This window comes from Drosophila santomea, chromosome 4 (assembly GCF_016746245.2).
Source record: "Drosophila santomea strain STO CAGO 1482 chromosome 4, Prin_Dsan_1.1, whole genome shotgun sequence".
In the NCBI taxonomy this organism is placed as follows: Eukaryota; Metazoa; Arthropoda; class Insecta; order Diptera; family Drosophilidae; genus Drosophila; species Drosophila santomea.
The window spans coordinates 735,234-760,175 of NC_053020.2; the positions used below are offsets into that span (position 1 = coordinate 735,234).

Consider the following 24,942-nt stretch of genomic DNA (forward strand, 5'->3'; position numbering starts at 1 on the left):
GAAACAACATCCATTATTATCAATACAAGATATACATTCTATATAAAGTTTGTTTAAATTTCTAAATTGTTCCCTCTTCTTTTGATTAAATAGTATATATTTACAGATGTCGGGATATATAAAAGCTAAATGACAGTCAAGAATAAGCATGCATGTTGTTTTTACCAATAATGCATTACAGTTTTCCTATTGTTAGTTTTTGTTAAAAATAAATTAAAAATTTTGATATTTGCAAAGCAGTTTGAAAAAAAAAATATCAATATCTACAGATTTTTAACTGAAGTTATAGTATTATCTATAGAAGAAATAATAAAAATTGAATATTATCGATTCAAAAACAAGTGATTAAGATATATGAACATATAAAATTGTATTTACAAATGTAGACTTAATATGTACATACATACATAAATAATTATAAAAATAAAATGAATATGGCGATCGGTGCACTACCAGGGCTACTGCCAAACCGGTAGTTTCCCAGGCGCATATTAACGAAAAATTCAGGTGTGGAAAACATTTGTATATCAAAAATTAAAAATTAAAAACACGACACCAATGGTATATAAATACACATACGCATTTGTATACATGTAAAACGAATTTGACAACTCTGGGCAGGCAGCCATCATTGACGCAAGCACCCTATTTTAAGTCTACCTTTTCTAATTTCTCGTTTGCAATTGGGCTCAAATAAACTTAAAATTCCATATGTAGTTTACACAACCTGTATATATATACTGGTATAATACTTATATATATATATATATATACATTAATACATTCGGTACGCTACTACATACATATGTAGAGAAGACATTGTACCATAGTAGTATATTACATAGTATACTCGCGTGTGTGCTTTATTAGAAGAAAATTTAAACGAAAACCTGAGAAAATCACAATATGGAGATCCAAGAAGAACCTACCAAAGAGAGGGTTGAAAAATAATATCCATTGCCAGCAGCTGCGTTTATATTAAGATTGAACACTCGTGTCGTCCGCCAAATATTGGCAAGAAATTTTGCCTATACCGAGCGAGATGATTTTCTCTATATAAGTATATATATTTATACATATAAATATACATGTATACCTGTGTATGTATGCATGCCAAGCCACTTTGACGATTCCACAAAGTGTGTATGTGTTGTAAAACATACACACATTCGGCACTCAAATAAAGTTTTCCATATTTCACAAAATAAACTAGAAGTAATATTAATCTTGAAGGTGAAAACAGATTTTACTCAAAATTAATTCTATTTCGATGTAATTGAATATTTATTTCGGCGCACGTTCGACGATGAGGACGGCAGTTACTAGTGTATTAAATAAACGCATACAGATATTGCTGTTAGTAATATTGCCACCTAGTCGAAATTCACACACGGAATGGTAAAGTAGGGTGTAAAGGCTAATGCAAATATAATCTGTACATCGCTTTAAATTTAACTTTAAACTAAATTAATACAGTTAGTTTTAGAAACCTTAAGCCAAATGCAAAACATTTCAATTCATAGACGCTTTACGTCATTATGTAAAAAATTTTAAAGCGTGGCAACTCTGGACTGGAACATATGTATATATAAACTTTTTCCAATGCACGATACACAAGCGAAAAGAATTTATTCTGTACTGATACACACATGCGTATGCCTGAAACTATTTGCTTGGATTTTTGCGACCAATTAGGTTATGCATACTTAGGTTATGTCTGAATTTTTCGCCTTTGATCGTATTAAGCCGTATTTGGCCACACATAAATATTGCTTTATTTTAAATGAGCAGGAAGATTATACCAACACATTAGATTGTAGTCCGTATATATGTCCGTGGCTAGCTGTTGCAGATCTTTTTATTTTAATGACAAAGCGCTTGTTTTCGGATGAGTACGCACACAAAAACATTCACACTCATGCTAATTCATTTTAACACACGCGTTTAAATAAAAATGTAGCAATACTACGCTCTCGCTCGCACTTGTCTGGACCAACTGGCTTTCTAGGTAGATGACCGATATTTTTTTTGAGCCAATCGATAGTTACCAATCTTTAGTAATACCCAGTTTACACAGCTGGCTACGTTGTGTTTAAATTAGTACTTTTTCAATTAAATACCAACCTAATATAACTCTCAGCCATTTTAAGCAATTCATAGAGAAATTCAAGACGGTGATAAATTTGTAAAGCTTGAAATCAACATTTGTCTGAGTTGCATATATAAAATAATTATTCATAAATGAAATATGATAAAAATACACATACAAAAAACGTTATAGGATTATAAATTGAATATTTAAAAACGAAGGTTTTTTATCTAGTTTTCGTGTTAAGAAAACCGGTAGATGAATGCTTGACAACAAAATTCCAAAAAGTTCATTCGGAAGTATACAAGGAAAGATTATTTTGGAGTTAGATCTTGAACAGGTTTTGAGAAATCGGAAATGAAAAATGGACAGGACCGATAATAGTCGGAAAAAGTGTGATCGACTATTAGAATAGATTTAAAAACCACGGTGCCCATGTAATCCATTTTTTTTAAATATTTTTGAATTAAGATGTGCTGTTGTGCCATTACAACGGAACTAAAAATCGGCCTTTTTAAATACATTAAAAATAAAATTAATCGGAAGCTCTTAACCCTATCCTTAAAGCTTACTTTTCAGTTAAACTGCCTTTTAGGAATATTATTGTGTCATATAATCAACAAAAATTTGATGATATGTATATATATTTTTTATTTAATTAAACTATGTTTAAAAATATAAAAACCTGTAATAATTTATGTTTATAAAAATATTAAATACAAAATTTGGACTTACGAAAGATCAATTGTAATTTTTTGGTGTTTTTTGTCAAATGATTTTTTATAAAAAACAGCCCTCCTTCGATAATTGTTTTACCAATTACTAAGAAAATCAAAACCCTTAGGTATCTTAAGTTCAGGGGATAAAAGTTTTGTATTTTCGTCTTGACGAACATCTTTAAATTCATTTTCATAATCAGACAAGTCATTAGATATACTGTTTTTCGATCCACATTTAAACAGTAGTTGAATTTTCTCATTAGATTCAATATATTCGTCAATATAAGCACCTTGGTTTTTTGGGTACTTTTCAAGAATAGAAATCTTTTTTTTCGTTAGATTAATGTCAATCTTATCATTAGAATAATTTTGAAGAATTGGTATTTTTGTATCTGTTGTCTTTACTTTTAAATTAATGGCTTTTTTAACGCCAATGGGAGTTTCGACAAGACATTTTAACTCTTTTAATACAATGTTAATTTGTGATTTGGTTCGAAAAGAAAATGGAAACGAATGTTCATCCCGAAAATTTTCTGTGTTTTCATCCTTTAATATTTTTAAACCAACGTTTTGATAATTATATGTGTGCAAATCTTCGCCGTTATATAAATAAACAATGTCTCTGTAACAAAATTTACGGTAATCATTTTTACTAATTTCAGTCCGTACTTGCGGCTCTTGTGCCGCATAGTTTTCTTCAGTCTTATGACAGTACTTAGAAAATATATTAGGATCTATTAAGTGGTCGTTCAATATTCTTTCCTGTTCGTTTAAAGTCAATGCAAGCCAAGCATCTTGACTATGTGCAGATTTAACTTTATTTAGATCGAAGGTAATCTTTTCGGAAATAGAATTAAGACGTGAGAAGTATGACTGAGCCCCATCATGTGTTGCCATCTTTAATCTGGAAGTACATTGCGTTTCTACTTATTATTAACATACTTGTTTGTATGTATGTACATATGTATTTAGTGTTTTTCATATGCGAACCTTCTATTGAATAGATACAATGGGCATTGCCTTAGATATCCTTCTGAAATAGAATAATGGGATTTAGTTAGTTAAATTCTTGAAAAATATTTAAAATTTCACGGCTCTCAAAAAAAAGTTTTTAAACTTAATTTAGCAAAAAAACAGAAATATCTCGAATACCTACAAAACTAATACTATTTTAGCGACGTAGCCCAACAGTTTTCTAATTATTAGTTATTTTTAATTCCACAGGATATTATTAATTCTTTTTGGAACTTATTCCTATTTGATCTAGTTACAAATACACGAGGGTGTTGCTTAAAATTCGGGTGGCTAGGCAAATTTTTACCACTTTCCGGAAATAGTTTGCTTATACCATTATATAATACCATTAAACAACAAGAAAGTCGAGTTCCCCGACTATTGTTGGGAAAAACAGCAAAAGAAAACAATTTAAAAATATTTCAAGAGTGTGGACATGGGCGGTTGCCACGCCACAGGCAACCTTTGGCAACAAATTTGCGCTGCCCATGATTAATATAAGAACGAGGCGCTTATACGGTTCCATTTCCACCCGGTTATAGATCATAACAAGAGAGAATGCTATAGTCAAGAATGCTATATTCGTTACATAACTAATGGAAGTGCGCACGAGAAATTTCAATACTAAAAGTTTTTAACGGTTTGAGGGCGTTAGAGTGGGCGTAGCAAAACGATTTTTGACAAAAATGTAAAAAAAAAATCAAAATATTTTTTAAGCGTGGGCGTGGCAGCTTTGGACGGTTTGTAAGCGTGGCTAAAACTATGGCTTTGGAAACTGTATATGCTTAATCAAAACATTCTAGCTTCTATAGTTGCTGAGATCTTGACGTACATACAGACGGATAGACAGACATGGTCAGATCGACTCGCCTATTGATCGATTTAGAACATATATACTTTATTTGCTGAAAAACGGTTTCTTTTGCCTGTAACATACTTTTCAACGAATCTAGTATACTCTGTTACTCTACGAGTACCGGGTGGAAAACGAATTTACTTTTTTTCCGTGTCATTCCGACATATGCATATGTACACCCCCAAAAAATTTGAAAATGAAACTTTAAACACAAATGGTTTGGTCAGTTATGCATATAATTAGCAATTTTTTTTTAAATTTTCAACTTAAAACTACATGAAAGTGTACACGCAAAAGTCTGCATACAGGAAGATTATTTAATTACCATGTGTGTTTAAAGTTTCATTTTCAGTTTTTTGGGGATGTACGCAGACTTATGACAGTGAGTGTAGCTCTAAAAGACAGACTAGAAACGGCTATATCCACCCGGCTGTTACTGTTGTTCAATTCAATATTTACGATCTTTTAACTGAAGTTTAAATATTCTATTTTAATTAGCAAAATTACTTTGAATTTCCCGATTAAAACATCAAACAACAATAGATACGAATTTTGCTCTGCCGACTTTAACTCAATATATATGTGTTGGGAATGCTCATTTGTCGATAGATCACGTTAAAAGTATCGAAAGTCTTGATTTTAAATTATTATATTATGTTCACACAGTCCCGGAATGTGTCTATTACATTTAATAGTTATGGTTGATTTACTAAGCAAAAAATTGATACGAAACCCCACAACGATTTGACTCCTTAGAGTGGGTACGCACACTGGATTCTCCTACGGTTATAAAAAATCACGGAAAAAAATAGTAAGACAAATAAATGTATCCCATGTAAACCCATGGTGATATGAAAAATGTTATGTTCTGGGTATTTTGTTCGTAAATATCATTGCTCACGCTGGCGTTTTATTGATTATTTCGCTATTGTTTGTAAGTGGTTTGTAACAATGCCCACTTTTCCCCCCTTGAGGGTCAGGCAAAAGTGGGATTTACAGTGATTTTAATAAGATTACAAATAAAGACTTCTACAAGCACCGTGCAACTGTTGGCCAAGGACGGTAAGGCCTTGTAATTACCATTAGTCCACTGGAATAAAAAGGTATATTAAAGCTGGCATCCTCACCTAGGCACCGTTAGAAAACAGTACATAAATTTATTGTATCGTTTTATAGAGATTCGAATCAATTTCATATTGTGGACTTTAAACCGGGTATACATACTCAAGAATCGGGCGGAGTAGTGAAGCAAAAAATTTTAGTTATGTAAGGATTATAAAATGTGTTGATACAACCAAAGAAAAAATCAAACCTCTACCATAATATCGAATTCACCACATTTAATTCCAACTTGATGTATTGCAACGATATGGTGTATTGTAAATTTGCATATCCGGGGAAATTTCTTAACTTGTTAACGGTTTCCATCGATTTGTCATCGATTGTTTAAGAAAATCGATTACAATATTATTAAATAGAAAACGACCTAAATGAAAACGAAAGGTTTGGCCACACTATCGAAAAAATATGTATACAATTAAATGAAATTAAAATAAAAGTTTTGGATGTTAAGGCAGCACTATGAGTATTGCCGACGTTGAGTACGAATATGTTGTGTTAAAAGTAAGTTCAATATAAAGTAGGACTAAGATCCATGTTTTTACCATAAATAGTTCCATTAGCGTGAAATTGGTATTTTTAGCGTTACAAAATGCACATATTCTGTTTCAGATAAATGGTTACGATGTTAGTCATTTGTCGAGGTATGAAGCGGTTCAAAAGTTCCTTCAAGCTAAAGAAACCATTGTTGTTGAATTATGCCGACAGAAAAACAATGCATTAGATTTAGAATTAAAACAAGGCTCCAATGCCAAAATATCAAAATTAGATAAACCCGAAGAACTTTCTGTCCTAACTGAAAATTCAGCAGAAGCGACGATCACAACTATCAGTGCCTCCCAAGAAAAAAAAGGACATCCATCAACACCTTTGAAAGGAACCGAGACGAATACTCCCGTCGTTTTGACTCTACGGGCTAGAAGTCACGATGATCGTTTGGGCGGTTCACAAGCAGCATCAAAGGAAACTCAAACCCAAACAATCGTGGACACGGACGTTCTAAAGGATAGAGATTTGGTTCACACGATTACCGACAACTTCATAGAGCATGAACACCACTTGTTTGAACAATGCTTGGAACCGGAAATTGACATTGAGGTATTTAATATATTTTACTCCAGGAGTGCCACAAATTAGTTGTTCTGGTTTGTCTGGTTCGTCTGTAGACGGCAGAACACGTACTGACGAAGCAGTGCAGTGTGTGCGAAGACGAAAAAAAATAATGATTCTTAAATGAGTATCGTCAAAGAATAGCTATATACAGGCCAGGCGACAGGGAATACAGGCCCCGGGGGGAAACACCCCGTCCCCCCCTGTCGCCCTTATATGATATAAGTTATGTTTCCGTCAAAAATCCGGGCCCCCCTCAAAAGACCGGGCCACGGGGAAACACTCCGTCACTTCTATTCTTTTTAAGTATTTGAAATCTTATAATAAAAATCGAAGATGCAAAAGAGTATAATTTGAAATTTGTGCATAATAAAAGGAAGTCGCCTTTTGTACACCGGTGGTTTGATTCGTAGGTATTGGCCGTCTACACAAATATTTTTGTTATCTAAAAAAAGCCGATGTATAGGAGTTCCTAAAATGATCAGTTCCTAAGATATATTGGGCTTAGAAATAATAGTATTGTTATATACTCAACAGGAAGTAACGCTTATTAAAGGTGTTGAGCATTCAAGAAGCAATCAAATTGGGCTTATTGTTACCTCTTCTGGGCTTCAGCAATCAAGCATCGACTCGAATAAAGGTGACATACTGCGTAACAACGTAGAACAGAGTGAGGACGTGTTCATTAGTGGTGTACAACCGGAAAGTATAGCCTATCGAGATGGGCGCCTGCGACAGGGTGACCAGATTCTTCGTATTAACGGCTTGGATGTCAAAAACCAGGAGGAGTTCGAAACCCAGATAGCCGGGAGTAGTACATCAGTAACGCTACTAGTTAGTCGAATTCTATACCCTGTAAGTTAAAATTGATAAAAATACAATAAAAAAAATAGTTCTTAAACATTTAAGTGAACGCTTCAGAACTTACCAAGTTCCCTAATAAAAACGGTTTCATTTGAATTCCCTATAGTAACGAGATATACCACTGTAGAATTTAATACCGTTCAAAATTAACATCCTTAAATGAAATCAAATGATTGGGTTGGTCAAATGATAAATAATGTTTTTTCTTAAAGTGTAGTTTTCTTTACCTCATGGTCAAAGTCGCATACGTTTACTAAAGTATTTTAAAAATAGGTGCTCAACCCAAATAAGATAAATTATAAACCACATCCCATATAGAAATGTTTGAAAAAACACGAATTGTAGCCCAAAAAAGAAATGGGTAATAACCCACCTAAAACAAAACTATTTGAAACAAGTCAAAAAAAAACTGCCTACAGTTGTGTGACCCGTTGAGTAACAGCGTTAAATCGATAGAAACCGTTTTAGTTAGGCAACGCACAAAATTTTAAGGTGTAATTGTTTTAAATGGTTGCAATATTTTGGACCAAATTTTGTAGGAAGACGATGATGACGAAGATATACATTTTGAGTATGCTAATACATTTCTGCCAGATGACTATACAAATGTAGTGGATAAATTGGATAAGGTTTTATTAACTCACGTCCAGTCTATGGAAGAACTATCCCATGAATCCGCCATGCAATCTGACAAATGCTATCAAATACCATCAGAACAGAACTCGTCTGATTCAAATGTTAAAATATCATTGTCGAATAATATCATTGAGCAATCTACCAAGTCGTGTAATAAAATTAAGCTTCGCCCGAATGCAAACTTTGATTACCGAAAAAGCTTCAATCAATCTTTAAGCCAAAATGAAGTTCATCTGAAATATGAATACGACGAAAGCGAGCACATTTACGAGACCATTCCAGAAGATTCTGAAAGTGAACCACTATATTGTTCACCGTACCAACGTTCAAACGGCAAGACGTCGATAGATTCTTGTTCATCGAGAACGGTCGAAACATTAGAAACAACAATGCAACAACAAACTCAAAGAGTCGCCCAGTGGTTGGGCTTGAAGCCACAATACCCAAAAACTAGACACACTCTAGTTGGTCGACCCCCGCCGTTGAAACTAGTACAGCAACCTTCTTGTAGTCGTGTTTTTACCTTACGGAGCACATTAACCAACACAAGCGGATCCAGCAGTAGTGGAGTGGCATACAGCGCTTATGGACCAAATAATGTTGTTATTGGAAACCCTGCAGCTCCTGGCGAAGAGGTCGATAACTCCTCAAGTGCCTACAACACTGGTGGCTCAAATAATAGCGTCTCTCCCCATCAAAACACAACAAATCCTGATGATGGTATCGCCACAGGTCGCAAACTTGAAAGTACAGCTATTAATGGCCACAATGATCACTTGGAATCCACAGCTGTAAGCAGTATGCTGCTATTACCATTCGGCAAGTCTGGCCGTATAGGTCTCTGTTCTTCCAATCTGCCAACAGCATATGTCAGCGGTAGGTTATTTAAGTTAAGGAAAAAATAACAATTATATTTTAATTACAGATAATAGGTAGTGTCTGAAATATCAGCCGTGCTCCGATTATCGTTTTTAAAAACCTTTCCCTTTTTCTTTTACAATCTTGTAAGTTAGTAACCGGTTGAAAAGTATCTTCAATCCTGTAAAGTATGTTACAGGCTGAAGAAAGCATTTCCGTCCATATAAAGTATATTCTTGATCAGGTTTAACAGATCTGGCCATCTCCGTCCGTCTGTCTGTCTGTCCGTATGAATGTCGACATCTTCGAAAATTTTTCCTTCGCACTACCACTAGTTTGGTAACGGGTATCATATAGTCGGAGAACTTGACTATTGCATTTTTGTATATAGCGTTTTCTATTTTTAATGTACCATTTATCTATTTTTTTATGCCATTTTTATTTTCTGCTTCTTAATTATTAGATTTACAAACTGAAAACGATCTCTCGTGAATGTTATTTAATTACCATAAATATTCTATTTCAGAGAAGCAACACAGCGTTGGCTTCGAAAATGAAAACAATCCACTTAAAAGTGACATTGAAATACTAAGAGTTAAACAAACTGAGGATTCCTGTAGCCATTGTCCACAGTTTAACGCCCCAAATTTAAGTAGTTACCACTTTGTAAGTAGTCAAGAGGTAAGTGCAAATTAAATAGTAAATATGGTAAAATGGTATTATTAGTAGGAGATTGGATCGGATCGTTCCTAAAATGAATTTATATATACATATGTACATCAATTTGTATCATTAGAAAATTTCAACAAAGCGACTATATTTACAACTACAATTTCTGCCAACAATAACACTTGCTAACAGTTGAATAAGAGTTACATCTACATTTTCGTTAGAATGTTACACATATTCTTTAAATTTATATATTATTACGCTTTAAAATGTATAACAAAAAAAAGTATTTTAAAAAACGTCGATACAAATACAAATACACCAAAAAAACTGTCCGTTCTTGCAAAAGACGGTAAGCATTCAAGTAAATAAATTGACTTTATTTTTACACTTGATAAAATACGCATTCCATTAAATATATTTGGTTACCAAAATTGTTTAAAGAAAATGTAATTAATTTTTGTGTAGGTTGCAAACAGATGCCATATTTCAACAAGCTTACAACAAAATTCTCCATTGCTTAACGGTAAAAGTGGGGAGGACATTCCCATGGTATGGAAGGTTAAAAGACGACCAGATGGAACGCGGTACATAGTTAAACGCCCAGTACGTAATCGACCGCAAGTTGCGATTCGAAAAAATATGCGCTGCAACGAGTTCACAACAACGGAGGAGGATACAGTATCAGAAGTAAAAATAGGTCGGTATTGGACGAAAGAAGAACGTAAGCGGCATATCGAACGGGCTCGAGAGAGGCGGCATCATCAGACGCAGGCACAGCAACAATAGCCATAGTAACACTTTCCTCTTGTACTATTTAAATATTACATAGCTTTAACTACAGTCTTAAGAACACAAATGGGATTCACTGTCCAAAAATTGTATCTTATTTTATTGTTATTATAACAACAAAGATTTTTATAATTCCATTTTAAAATTTGGATAATCTAACTATGTAGGTTTGATATTTTTGTTGTGTGAATTGAATTATTGCGTTATGAAGGTCCTTTAAATATTCACAACAAATTTGTATCGGCTTTCGTTGTGAATTGTTCCTATACTAGTTATTTGTTAAAATAATCCCAACATTACATAAAGTCTTCGTTGATGGCGGCACGATTATGTACGGAATATCATAACATTATAATGGAATTAATAAATTTATTGTTTATCTAAAATAAAAACATCATGAACAAATTTGTTTTGCGTGAAAATATACATAAACAAGGGAAATCGATATAGTCGAGGTTCTCGAATATCAGATACCCATTACTTATCTCATGGCGGTGCGAACGGGAAAGTTTCACATCATTTTTGGCATATGTCATATGGCATATATCGATAGAAAATTTTCGGATTCCGCATGTGTAATTTGGACTTTCTAGCTTTTATAGAACTTGAGATGTCGACGTTCATACGGACTGACATGGCCAGATCGACAAGGCTATTGATCAAAATCAAGAATATATATACTTTATATGGTCAGAAATGCAACTCTACGAGAAACGGGTATAATAATTTTCCGAGGCCGTTGCTTTCGATTTACCTTAGGACCAAAAGACTATTTTTACCAATTTTTCTTAAATTCCCAATAAGGTCGATAACGCTTCCTAATCAGAATGATAGTGGAGTCAATATTGTCGCCCAAAAACATTCGAAACTGTCACGCCCACATTTTTAAAAAATTTTGTATTAGTCTTGTATCTATCTATCTATCTATCTATCAATTTGTTTACCACGCCCATAATCCGCTCTAAACTGCCTCGCCCTTTTGAAAATATGTGTTGAAATTTTGTCATTTTATTAGTCAATTTATTGTCAAGTTGAACTTTCTCGTTCGCCCTCCCACTTGCTAAGTAACGGGTAACTGATAGCCGAAGAACTCGACCTTAGCATTCTATCTTATTTCTACTGAATCAATGATTCTTCTCTAGTCCGTGCTAAGCGACGGCGAAATGTACTAAAATTGACTCATTTCGTAAGTTGATGTTTTGCGAATGAGTAAGCTAAATAAATATATAAATTATATATGTCAAAATGTTGAATTAAATATTTACATTTAAATTTATATTTATATTGGTTACAAGTTAGTCAATAGTCAAAAATCCCGAAATCTATATTATTTAAATTTAAAAAAATTGTATTGGAAATTTGATGAGTTACATTTATCTTTTAATTTAATCGCCAAAATGTGGTTTTCTTACGTTAAATATAACCTTAAACATTTCTTGTTTAAATTTAGGAAGAAAATTTAATAAATAATTTGCGCAAAGAAAGCTGTAACTCGCCGAATTTTGCTCAGCAACTGTGCAATACAAATGTTGTTAACTCTTAAACTTTAAATTCTGTTATGCATGTTCATTACAATAACAACACATGACTTTTTAGTACAAGAAGTAATCTATCCAAAATCAACGCCTTAACCGGTTCAGTGTGAATGATCTATTATAAAATATTTAAGTATACCGGTTCTCATCTCCAAGACATCGATAGCTGTTATATATTTGATTGCGTTCTCTATCGTACTTTAAATGCCGGTAATGCAATTTTATTGAATTGGGTGTGCTTAATAAAAAACAGTTGCTCTGTCGTGCCAATGTATATTCTGTCAGAACAGCTCTTCTGCAGAATCGCTTCCCATATGCTAATCAACTTTTGCAACTCTACATTTTACCATCTTTTCATACAAAAGGCGTGTCGAAATACTGTAGGAATGTATACCTGGGGAAACAAGTTTTCTAGTGTACACACGTAAATTTTTGGCCACTCTGCGGGTGTTGATATCAGTGTTATTCGGATCAAAATATATCGTGAATTTGTAAAGAGATCACCACATGCGTTGTTAGTGCACTGCAATTTGGCAATAAGCTGTTACATTAAATTTAAGGATCGACGTCTACATAACTACATATGTATATGAACTCGTTCATACTGTATTCGATGTTGTGTGTTTCAGATAGGGTGTGAGAAGAAAAGAAGTTACAAGGGGTGAGTGACACAAAAGTTGTAAGTTAGGGGTTGGTTATAAGCGCGGTATTCTGTATTTTGGGTGCTAAGACGTCGCGGGCATTCAATAAGAAAGAAAATACTTTATTTCAGTAACCGGAAACTAATACATTAGAAAAGGTGCCTTAAATAAAACAAAAAAATAACCCTGGGACATATTCCAGGGGTTTTTGCACAGCTATTACTTCCATAACTATGCGTATGTATACCAATTGCAATTTCGGTCTTTTCTATATATTTCAGAAAATTCAGCAAGGGGAGAACTTCAAATGTATTGGTACTAACATTCAACTTGGGTCTTGCCAAATGTGGCCAAACGAGAGTCTTTTAGCTTAAAGCTGGGTAATACCTTGACATGTCTACAGCACACTTCACCAATGAATTAAGTAGATTCAACAGAGTGAGTTCCAGTTCTCCATCGAGTTCCATCTCATCCGTCAACTTGTCATCTGCTTCCGTGTCACCAAGCTTCTCCTCATTGTGAGATAGTGCTGTTGCACCGGTTTTAATTTCGCTTCAAAAAGGGTACAAGAGTCCAAGTGCTATGTCTGCTCAGGTCACATCGAAGATCCCTACTAACATTAATTTGAAAGGATCTATCCAGAAAATAAACCCAGCACACCATCACGATATGTCTGAACAATCCAAAGTCAATGAATCAACGTTACCACTGTCCGAAGATCCGAGGACACTGCAATTGGCGTTGGAACTATCATTGGTTGGATTAAACGACAATCAAAATTGCTATGTGCAACCTGCTCAACCGCTACCAATGCCCCTAGGTGCACAAAATGACTTTGAAATTGGGACCATGACCATGCACACATTTTCTAAAGTAGACAGCACGCTACCAATTCAATCGGCACCGAACTGCCTTCTATTACCGACTGCCGGCGCCGCCAGTTCAGAAGATCGATCCAAAAAGTCGCAAAATATGACCGAATGTGTTCCAGTCCCCAGTTCAGAACATGTAGCAGAAATAGTGGGCAGGCAGGGTAAGCATTTTATAAATTAAATAATATACATATTATTTGTTAACTCATATTCACTTGTTTCTATTGAGATTTGATTCCAAATTGTTAACAAATTTTATTATTTCATAGAGTACTCAAAGCATTTAAGTGGATTATCTATGTTAATTTAATACGTCGTATTGTCTAAAAATAAAATTCAATCGTTTTTGTTTCTTTGTACGGATTAGAATTAGAATTTAAAGTATATACAATGATTGAGCGGTAGAAAAATGAATAAAAAATTTATAGGGAAACCAATATAGAGAATCGTTATTTTAACCGTATTAATCAGGATCAATGGCCTATGTGATTAGGCGTCGAGATCTTAATGTCATATGTATATGTATGTATATGTTTTATATATATTTAAAGGTGAAGTTGGCTCTCCGACTTTCATAAATGAGGTGTCAACCATGAGTCCTTTAATTTTTATACCCGTTACTCGTAGAGTAAAAGGGTATACTAGATTCGTTGAAAAGTATGTAACAGGCAGAAGGAATCGTTTCCGACCATAAAAGTATATATATTCTTGATCAGGATCAATAGTCTAGTCGATCTGGCCATGTCCGTCTGTCCGTCCGTCTGCCTGTCTGTCCGTCCGTATGAACGCTGAGATCTCAGGAACTACAAAAGCTAGAAAGTTTAGATTAGGCATACAGACTCCAGAGACATAGACGCAGCGCAAGTTTGTCGATTCATGTTGCCACGCCCACTCTAACGCCCACGAACCGCCCAAAACTGCCACGCCTACACTTTTATAACGTAATTTAATATTTTTTAATTTTTGAATTGGTCTTGTAAATTTCTATCGATTTGCCAAAAACACTTTTTGCCACGCCCACTCTAACGCCCACAAACCGCCCAAAGCTGCCACGCCCACACTTTTAAAAAATGTTTAGATATTTTTTCATTTTTGTATTGGTCTTGTAAATTTCTATCGATTTGCCAAAAAACTTTTTGCCACGCCCACTCTAACGCCCACAAACCGCCAAAAACTGTCAGTGTTGAAGACCTCCTTCGCACTTTCACTAGCTGAGTAACGGGTATCAGATAGTCGGGGAACTCGACTATAGCGTTCTCTCTTGTTTTAATTTTAGTTTTTATTTTTAGCGAATGGTTTTGTGAACTATATGGTACCAATACAAATCCTTTTAGTTATTGCGCTACCTTTTGATTTGTTGAGATTCGTGTATATGTATATACAAATGCAGGAGTTGCCTTCCATGCGATTCATCACTACATTAACGTTAATGATGCAATGAAGTAGCTTGCCTGAAGTCACAGTTTGTATAAGTGCATTTGTATGTGTGGTTTCTTTAACATTATATCGGGTTAGGATATGATTATTTATGAATGTGGTTATATATTAAGAAAAATTACAGTTATGCTTTTAACTATACTTTCTTATAACGGGTGTTTTTTTTAGAGGTATAGAACTTTAAATTGCAATAAAACAACGATGGATTATTCGATTGACATGAATTTTATTGACATGAAAGATAATCTTGTGGCATTACATTTTAAATATGATTTCTGGCATATGACCGCCACGGCTGGCTCGGATGTAGTCCAATCTGGACGTCCAATTTGCAATGACTTTTTCCAACATATTTGGCCGTATATCGGCAATAACACGGCGAATGTTGTCTTCCAAATGGTTTAGCGTTTGTGGCTTATCCGCATAGACCAATGACTTTACATAGCCCCACAAAAAGTAGTCTAGCGGTGTTAAATCACAAGATCTTGGAGGCCAATTCACAGGTCCAAAACGTGAAATTAGGCGGTCACCAAACGTGTCTTTCAATAAATCGATTGTGGCACGAGCTGTGTGACACGTTGCGCCGTCTTGTTGGAACCACAGCTCCTGGACATTATGGTCGTTCAATTCAGGAATGAAAAAGTTAGTAATCATGGCTCTATACCGATCACCATTGACTGTAACGTTCTGGCCATCATCGTTTTTGAAGAAGTACGGACCAATGATTCCACCAGCCCATACAGCGCACCAAACAGTCAGTTTTTCTGGATGTAACGGTGTTTCGACATACACTTGAGGATTAGCTTCACTCCAAATGCGGCAGTTTTGTTTGTCGACGTAGCCATTCAACCAGAAGTGCGCTTCATCGCTAAACAAAATTCGCTTATGAAAATCGGGAACAACAGCAATCTCGTTTTGGGCCCATTCGACGAATCTACGCCTTGCTTGATGATCGTTTGGTTTCAATTCTTGCACGAGTTGGATTTTGTAAGCACGCAAACCAAGATCCTTCCGCAAAATCTTCCATAAAGTGGATGGACACAGATCCAATTCCTGTGCTCGATGGCGGATGGACTCATTCGGGTCTTCCTCAATGCTACGCTCTACAGCAGCAATAGCTTCTTCTGTACGCACCGTACGGCGTCTCTGGGGATGCGAGTTATCAATAAGAGTAAACGCGGTGCGAAAACGGTCCATGGTTAATCGAATTAACTGCTCTGATGGACGATTTTGTCGACGATAAAATGGACGTAGTGCGCGATACGTATTCCGCACAGAACCATTATTTTCGAAATAAAATTGCACTATTTGCAAGCGTTGTTCAGGCGTGAGTCTATTCATGACGAATTGCCAAACCAAACTGAGAATAAATCACTTGACAGCTGTTAAATCGGTCGCCATCTTGAACAGTAATGCCAACTTAAAGTTCTATACCTCTAAAAAAAACACCCGTTACTTATCTGTTTTACAGATAAATATGTTAAGTAAATACGAGTGCCATTCATAGTGATAAAAGTCCTTAAAAAAATAATGTGGAATATATTTACTTTTTTAATTACCCACATTCCATTTCAGGGTGCAAAATCAAAGCTTTGAGAGCCAAAACTAACACTTACATTAAGACGCCAGTTCGAGGAGAGGAACCTGTGTTCGTGGTGACTGGTCGAAAGGAAGATGTAAACAAGGCTAAACGAGAAATTCTTTCCGCTGCTGATCACTTTAGCTTAATTCGCGCATCACGTAAGCCTATAAGCGAAAGTCACAACAACGGAAATGTAGGAAGTGCGAGTAGCTCTAGTGGTGGTGCAGTTCCTCGCATGTCAGGTCCCCCTTGTATGCCTGGTCAGGTAACCATACAGGTACGTGTACCTTATCGGGTAGTGGGACTCGTTGTTGGGCCAAAAGGCGCTACAATCAAACACATTCAACAAGAGACGCAAACTTACATTGTGACACCATCGCGAGAAAAGGAACCAATTTTTGAAGTTACTGGCTTGCCAGACAACGTTGATACTGCACGAAAGCAAATAGAAGCTCATATTGCCCTTCGAACTGGGAGTGGATCTGGAAATGCTGATGCTATTCCTATGGAAATTAGTAATTTGGCTGAGGCTAATGAATACGCGTCACTGCCTTCATTAACGCAAATTCTAAATGATGATTTGAATTCGGAAATTTTATCGTCCATATACAAAAATGCCCATCCGTCTACACAGGAGTATGCAAATAATTCCATGAAGACGATTGGAAACGTAAGCAATTCAGTGCAGCACGTGCAAGGTCATCATACTGGTAACTGTTTTCAAAAATCTGAGTTTGCTGATATGGAAATGACAGCAAATTTAACGGCAACAGATATATATGACAAACGTCTTCCTGGAAATGAAGTTTCTATGCCTTTGGCCAAAGCTAATGTTGCTAATATTGTTTTTCGCACTACGTCTAGTAAAACATTGTCTTTCTGTACTCCCACATCTACATCGGCATCTTTTCATCCCAACTGTAATGCCAATATTTTAACAAGATCTTGTTCATCTGCTTCTTCTACCACTTCAACAAAAAGTACCAACAATAGCGCAAATACACCTCCAGAAATATTGAATATATGGAGAAGTATTAGTGATTCAATTGACGTTGACGAGGGTATAGGGGACTCTCCCAGTATTTGGAACCAACCGACAAATATCATACCTACAGCTCACTGCTCGCCCACAATCTCAATAAGCCCTACCGACTCTCTTTTAGGTATGGGTGAACATTCTGGAAATCAACAAAATCATAACCACATTAAAGAGCCCACTACGTGTAATATCCCACAAAAGATAAAAACCATTCAAGTGCCATCCAACGCAGAAAAAATTTTAATTCATCGTGAATGCTTTGTATGTAATGAAAATAATGTTACCACTGCTTTGGTTCCATGTGGTCACAATATGTTTTGTATGGAATGTGCTAATCACATCTGTCTTTCTATGGATGCTGTTTGTCCGGTTTGTAATTCTATTGTCTACCATGCAATGCGAATTTTAGGATAATTTGAGTTTTTTTAAGTATTTAATATTTGTTTGTTTTTTAGTTAATCGGTTTTACATCTAGTCGTGGCTTCCGTGAAGTCTATTAGTCTACATAAGTTGAACGTTTAGGGATTATAAGGATTTCTTCATTTCAAATTTATTTATGTCTAGGGATCTGAAACACAGATTTAATTTATACATTTTTTTTTTAAAACATGATAACCGTCTTCTATTTTTATTTAAAATTAAAATTGACAATATGGTGTTAAATTCTGGAGGCTTTCGCCCTTATTAGTATTTATTTTTTCAAGTGTTTCAGCCAGGTGTTTTGAAAATTAAGCGTTTGGCGAAAAGGTAGTACCCTTCTGAAACCCAGCTTCTATCCAATATATAAGCAAATGAACTTCGTATTAGTTTTCTGTGTAACTCGTATAAAATAATTTTTGTAAGAGGTTCAGAAAGCCTTTCGAAACCTATAATGTGTATAAATTCTTGATCACAAGAATGCCTGTAAAAAATATTAGGTATGATTCTTCTACGGCTCTGAATTTAAAAAAGTTTTATTTTAAAACGTTGATTTACATTTTTTATTTGTCTTTTCTATTGTGTCGCAAGGAACGCGACAATAGGAATTCTCTTTTGCATATTTCAACAAAAAGTGGTTTTGGCTTTTGTTTGTTTTCTAAACAACCTGTAGCAGCTGCGCAGTAGTTCTCATTTTAAACCGTGTTAAAAACTTACAATGGCTTTCGTCTGATTTAGTTTTCAACAGAGAGTATAACATTTTACATAAAGTATAACATTTGCAATCAACATCAACGCCCGACCTGACCTCGGCATGTCCGTCTGTGCAAACCAGTTTTAAAAAGGTATTCTCGAGATTTCCTGTAGTATACAAACTAAAACGGCACACTTTAGATGTCTATTTGATGGAGCTTTAAAAATATTTGAAAGTGAGCAAATGAAAAAGTTTCTGATATATCCCGTTACTAATATTTTTAGGTAGATAGAAGCGTTTTTGAAAGTAGATATTGATTTTTAATAAGTTCCGATTTAAAGAAGTAAGTAAGAATGTAATCGCCATTAGGTGTCTGTCGTGGCTTGCATATATCTTCCTCTCGTACTCTTTGTCCGAAGCGATCTTTATTTTTAATTTTGGGAATATTACTCTTTGTAACCCTCTTTGTCATAGCTGCAATAGATAGACATTTTTTTTTTTTTTTTAATAACAAGTTGGTACTTAATTTAAATTAAGTCTAACTTTAAGAAACTTTTAAGAAAGTTTCATAACGGGCCAACGATACTATACTCAAACGAACCGATATTTTTATTAGGCATGGCTTTATAGAATAGATGTAGCGGGTTGCACGTGGTTACGTTTGTTTATTCTGCTACTTAAGAACTTCTTGAAATTTACAATTCTAGATGCATATCGGTTTAAATTGTCAAGACAAAAATTAAAAAAATCTAAACAAAGTGTTTTCCTGACAGTTCTAGCAATGAGTGGACGTGGCACGCATTTCAAACTAACATTCACTGCTTATCTTAAATTTCTATCTTTCTATCTATTGATCCTTAATAAAAATATATATGTATACTTCATAGGGTCGAAAACGTTTCTTTCTATATGCTACATACTTTTTAAAAAATCTTATATATCCTTTATCGCTTTGTAGGGAAATAGAGACAGTTTCATTTTAATCCATATAACATATATTTAGAGTGATGCCTTCTGAGGTAATAAAAAAAACTTTTACAAATTTGAAAATTGTAATTCCATAAATTTTTCAAGGTTCTTGTATATCTTATCCCCTCTGACATCGGAAATTGTGTAAGTAATGCTTGCAATAATTTTAGGCTGAAATCAACAAATTAACCATTATCTTAATCGGGAGGGTTTTTGTCGTTGATGAACTAAAAACCACATTCGGGATTTACAAAAAAAATTTTGTAATTGCTGTCAATAGGGTCTTAATATGTTTTGTATGCTCTTTAAATGAATGCTAGATGATGAAAATCGGTTTAGTAGATTTTTATACCCGTTACTCGTAGAGTAAGAGGGTATACTAGATTCGTTCGCGAAAATGGCGTTTCTAGTTTGTGGTCACGGAAAGGCTGGCTGGCCCCAATCACTTTCTGCAGGCATCTCTTAAGCAATTTCGAGTAATAGCTTTTGAAACTTTGACGCGATATTCTATTGCCAATCGATTTAAGCCAAAAATAGATTTATTTAAGCGTCTACAGGTAGTTCGCCCTTTATTTTACAAATAGCGGATATAAAATTTTTTCTCAGTGTTTTTAGGAAGGCATAAATAAAATAAATAAATATATTTTAAATTAATAATTATATGAGTAGAATATTTAATGTAATATATTTTATTTAAAACAAATTAATACTAAACCCATCTACTAGGGAAGACCTACAATCTCTAATGATACATTTTAATAGCATAAACAAGGAACATAGATTATATAAATAATGGTCATTTATTATATTTTAATATTATTTAGTTAATAATATATAAACGTATTTTATATTAAAAATCGTGAAGCGAACTATATTCGTATTGGATTATTAAAAAAGTAATCTAAAATATGTTTTTAAAAAAAATAGATCGATTTTATTTTTACTATTGGTTGTTCGGCGTTTGTGCGCAAAAATGTTTTATGTGTCTGGCACCATTTTTTGTTGATTGCAATAATCTATAATTCACCAAATATAAAGAATTGAAAAGCACTAGTTCTTGTTTAAAAGCTTAATATTAGCCACATTAAGTTCACTTTATAACAAAATGAGGCCTCTTTATATATTATACTGATGTAATCCCAAATATTTGGTTGAATTCGGAGCACAAATTGCAAGCGAGATTTCATGTGTGTATATACGTATTATTTTTTTTTGTATATGTTTGCAAGTTATAAACACTTCTTTTGATTATATCTTCGGTAAAAATATCGATATTTAATTTTTTAATGCTACATATACCGTAGGTTTTTCAACCTTTTGGGGATATTTCACCGAAGCTAGTATCAGGAATTTATTTCATGACCGGATTCGGTATCCCTAAATCGTAATTAACGAAAAATTTTGGGTGCGATCAATGTAATTTTTCATTATTTACAGTTTCATCAAGCAATATTGGAATGCTTTGTGTAAATTCTTTATCATTGACTTCTTGGCTTCTTATGTAAATGTGGGTTACTAAGGCTTTTAATTACCAAAAAATATATACGAGGTGGTTTTAAGCACTGCATAGTATTTCAACAATTAAAAGCTTATGAACTAATCAAAGACATTGAAATCATTTATTTAAATGATTCCTGATGTATCCTGACTAATTAGTTAAAGTGTACTTAAAGTAATTCTAGCGGTTATTTGAGAAAATGCTTCATTAATGTATCGTATTTTTTGCGTTTTTTTATAAAAATTACTCTTACATATATTCGTCAGATTGTTTGACGTTGTAAAATAAGGACTTCTACAGATTTGGGTTTTAGAACACAAATATATTAATGAAAATAATTTTTGTTTACCTATCGGTACCCATAAAACTTTGAAAATCTGATGATTATTTAAAAGTGTTGGTAGAAAATATACATATAAGCTCAATAAATACCTGTCAAAACTTTAAAACTTTTGTCATCTACCGTTGAGTAAAAATTGAGTTTCAGATTTATTTTTTTAAACAAATAGAAAAATTTTGTACATATTTTAGCTCTAGTCCATTTCCAATATCGGATTGGAATCCATTTTTATTAATAATGTGGATGAAAAATAAATCCTATTATTGACCATGTTTCTATTAAGCAGAAGACGTTTAAGCATTGTAACTTAACCCTACATGAAGAATTCTATTTTTATTTCCGATGTGTGGCAAACTTTTTATTTTCGATCTCCGTCAATTAAACATTAAAGTATAATTTTTTATATACTTTAATTAACAATTTTAATGAATATTTTATTATTATATTAGGTTGAACAAATAATAAAGTCTTGATTTCATTATTCACCATTTAATGTGCAATTTAATCAGATTATAAAATAAGCTACAAAAAAATTTCATTAATAAAACAAAAAAAAAGGAAAAATATATTGTATCTTAAAAGTAACCTTTATGACACTTATTCTCTGAAAAATGTAAAACGACTGATAAATTAGCATTAATATTAAGATCGGACAGAATATATATATATAACAGATAAAGTAAAAAAATTACAAAAGTTATGTATACTTAAAACTACGATATATGACCCACAAGTGACAACTACCTTTTAAATATTACGATTAATGTGAATAAAAAGACTTATATATTTATAGTCAATCATATTTAATATTTATAATACAATTCAAGTTGCGCGGAATGTTATAAAGCCCAACGTATTCCAGTTATGTTTAAATTTTGTATGTTTAATATTAGCATTTATGGTATGCCTGTGTTATTAACATTTTGTACTGTTCGTTCACCACGGTTAAATGAATCAATCGAATATTTGTAATAGAGGCTGGCTTATATATATTAAAATGTATATAATTTTATAATAAAGTCTATAAGGTCAAAATTTTAAACGAGTGAGACTAAATAATTTATTAATCGCACAAAATAAACCTCTTACATTATTTATAAAATATATCTAGACAAATTTAATTTCATAAACAGATTTTAAAAAAATATATGTAACATTTATGTATACATACTATATTATATAGTTATATATACGTATTACTTAGCCGTAAAGAATATTCTTCATAAGATAGCATACTTTTTTAAGGAATTTAATGCGTTCTCATTCATATGACGTAGAATCAGTATTTTAAAATAAAATACATAGTACATATTAGTGTGTAACATTTCATAACTTAAGGTTTTTTTATAAAAATAATACAACATCTAGGGTGCTTGTAACAAACTGGAATTATTATTGTTTAATGATAACAAACGTATATAATAATTTTTGAAAAAAATCATTGAAAATGTATCCATGGAAAATTTGAGATTTAAGATATGGATACCCAACGGTCGAGTTCAGATTAAATTACGGACCTCGGCAATTGTAACACTGTAATTCTTGAGAAAATTCAATATCATGCCAAAAACAATTGCAATTGAAAGTAAAAATTTTACAATTTTTTTTTTACCTGAAAATGATGCGTACATATTTAGTTAAGAAGTTACATTTTTTTATCACATTTAAATTTAATTGTTAATATATTAGTATGACGAAAAATATAATAAAATATTCATTTAAAATCCAATACACGTAGAGTGTACATTTAATTTTTTTTTCATATTTTGATTTTACCAAGTTTAACATTTTAGTTGCACATTTATTTCGGCTATACGTTTGGTTCTGCATTAAATAAACTTCTCTCAAATAGAAGCTTTATTACACTATACAAAATATAATTTGTAGGAATTGTGTACATACGTACAAGCAAAAGGAGTACATATTTTTTTAAACAGTTTATAAGGACTTGCATTTAACTTATAATTGGCAGCTAATATATTTACAACGAATGTTTTACAAATTCAAATGATGGATTACTTTAATTAAGAAATAAAAACAAATAAGTAATGCAAAACAACAATAAATTCAGAGAAATAATACATATATGTATGTATATGAATTAATAATATATTAATATATATATATTAAAATGAATAATAATTATCTAATTAGAATAAAGTAAGACCCCAATAACATAAACAATATTAATAATATGAAAATATCCGTATTGTGTTCGACAGAAAATAAAATATCTTAGAAGTACATTTCATATATCGATTTAAATTGGCATACTCATTTTACTGATTAGTATTCACATAAAAAAGCCAACTCAAGAACCGATACCCCTAAATTTATATGAGAAATATTTATGCAAATATAAGTATATCAATATATATAGTAATGTATCACTAAATGGTTATATAATAAATTTTTCGGAGATAAATAAATTTGTTTGCCATAATGACTTGCATTTTGAGTTCTATTAGCAGCATATTTTCCAAATAAAAGTGGAAGAGAATACAGCAACCGTCTATAGACTAATTTTTAATTAAATCAATAAAAAATACTATTAATAACAATTATTGGAAGGCCATAGATGAGTAGTCGGTGATGAGTAAGGTTGCAAACGATCGCCATGTATTGTTCACGACCTTTTGGCGCTGTAACCTGGTACTTCTTAGGGGTTGTATAGGGTGGAGTTAAGTTTTTGCGTGTCTGTGTGCAGTATTTTTTTTAGGTGTTTATACCCGTTACTCGTAGAATAAAAGGGTATACTAGATTCGTTGAAAAGTATGTAATAGGCAGAAGGAAGCGTTTCCGACCATATAAAGTATATATATTCTTGATCAGGATCAATAGCCGAGTCGATCTGGCCATGTCCGTCTGTCCGTCCGTCTGTCTGTCCGTCTGTCCGTATGAACGTCGAGATCTCAGGAACTACAAAAGCTAGAAAGTTGAGATTAAACATACATAGAAGCAGCGCAAGTTTGTCGATTTAGCTTGCCACGCCCACTCTAACGCCCAAAACTGCTACGCCCATACTTTTGAAAAATGTTTTAATATTTTTTCATTTTTTTATTTGTCTTGTAAGTTTCTATCGATTTGCAAAAAAACTTTTTGCCACGCCCACTCTAACGCCCACAAACCGCCCAAAGCTGCCACGCCCACACTTTTGCAAAATGTTTTGATATTTTTTTATTTTTGTATTGG

At 33.3% G+C, this 24,942-nt stretch overlaps 3 protein-coding genes and 1 long non-coding RNA gene across 12 annotated transcripts; 2 read left to right on the forward strand and 2 right to left on the reverse strand.

Moving 5' to 3' along the window:
* Positions 1–3: 3 nt before the first annotated feature.
* LOC120454929 lies at positions 4–1,474 on the reverse strand. The gene is made up of 3 exons (XR_005616698.2): positions 1,097–1,474; positions 930–1,028; positions 4–861 (listed from the first exon to the last, which is right to left on the reverse strand). It is a non-coding gene; the product is annotated as an uncharacterized LOC120454929 (long non-coding RNA).
* A 1,310-nt stretch (positions 1,475–2,784) lies between these two features.
* LOC120454909 (uncharacterized protein C1orf198 homolog) lies at positions 2,785–5,290 on the reverse strand. 6 transcript variants are annotated; one of them, XM_039640601.1, is made up of 3 exons: positions 5,186–5,290; positions 3,799–3,841; positions 2,785–3,731 (listed from the first exon to the last, which is right to left on the reverse strand). In XM_039640601.1, exon 3 carries the CDS (start codon positions 3,703–3,705, stop codon positions 2,902–2,904), a length of 804 nt encoding a protein of 267 aa, XP_039496535.1. In that variant the 5' UTR covers positions 3,706–3,731; positions 3,799–3,841; positions 5,186–5,290; the 3' UTR covers positions 2,785–2,901. The 6 variants fall into 6 exon arrangements, with proteins under 6 accessions (XP_039496535.1, XP_039496539.1, XP_039496537.1 ...); XM_039640605.1 differs by having other exon boundaries at positions 2,785–3,712; positions 5,138–5,262; XM_039640603.2 differs by lacking the exon at positions 5,186–5,290 and adding an exon at positions 5,004–5,103 and having other exon boundaries at positions 2,785–3,712.
* Positions 5,291–6,166: 876 nt separating this feature from the next.
* On the forward strand, positions 6,167–11,118 carry LOC120454878 (slo-interacting protein 1). 2 transcript variants are annotated; one of them, XM_039640448.1, is made up of 6 exons: positions 6,167–6,301; positions 6,410–6,895; positions 7,445–7,762; positions 8,311–9,283; positions 9,792–9,946; positions 10,403–11,118. In XM_039640448.1, the coding sequence occupies exons 1-6, from the start codon at positions 6,260–6,262 to the stop codon at positions 10,721–10,723; spliced, it is 2,295 nt and encodes a 764-aa protein (XP_039496382.1). In that variant the 5' UTR covers positions 6,167–6,259; the 3' UTR covers positions 10,724–11,118. The 2 variants fall into 2 exon arrangements, with proteins under 2 accessions (XP_039496382.1, XP_039496383.1); XM_039640449.1 differs by having other exon boundaries at positions 9,792–9,931.
* Positions 11,119–12,429: 1,311 nt separating this feature from the next.
* On the forward strand, positions 12,430–20,671 carry LOC120454877 (RNA-binding protein MEX3B). Of its 3 annotated transcripts, none has more exons than XM_039640447.1 (4): positions 12,450–12,471; positions 13,184–13,282; positions 13,331–13,935; positions 16,787–20,671. In XM_039640447.1, the coding sequence occupies exons 3-4, from the start codon at positions 13,485–13,487 to the stop codon at positions 18,244–18,246; spliced, it is 1,911 nt and encodes a 636-aa protein (XP_039496381.1). In that variant the 5' UTR covers positions 12,450–12,471; positions 13,184–13,282; positions 13,331–13,484; the 3' UTR covers positions 18,247–20,671. The 3 variants fall into 3 exon arrangements, with proteins under 3 accessions (XP_039496378.1, XP_039496381.1, XP_039496379.1); XM_039640445.1 differs by lacking the exon at positions 12,450–12,471 and adding an exon at positions 12,479–12,922; XM_039640444.1 differs by having other exon boundaries at positions 12,430–12,471; positions 13,184–13,935.
* The last annotated feature ends 4,271 nt before the right edge of the window (positions 20,672–24,942 follow it).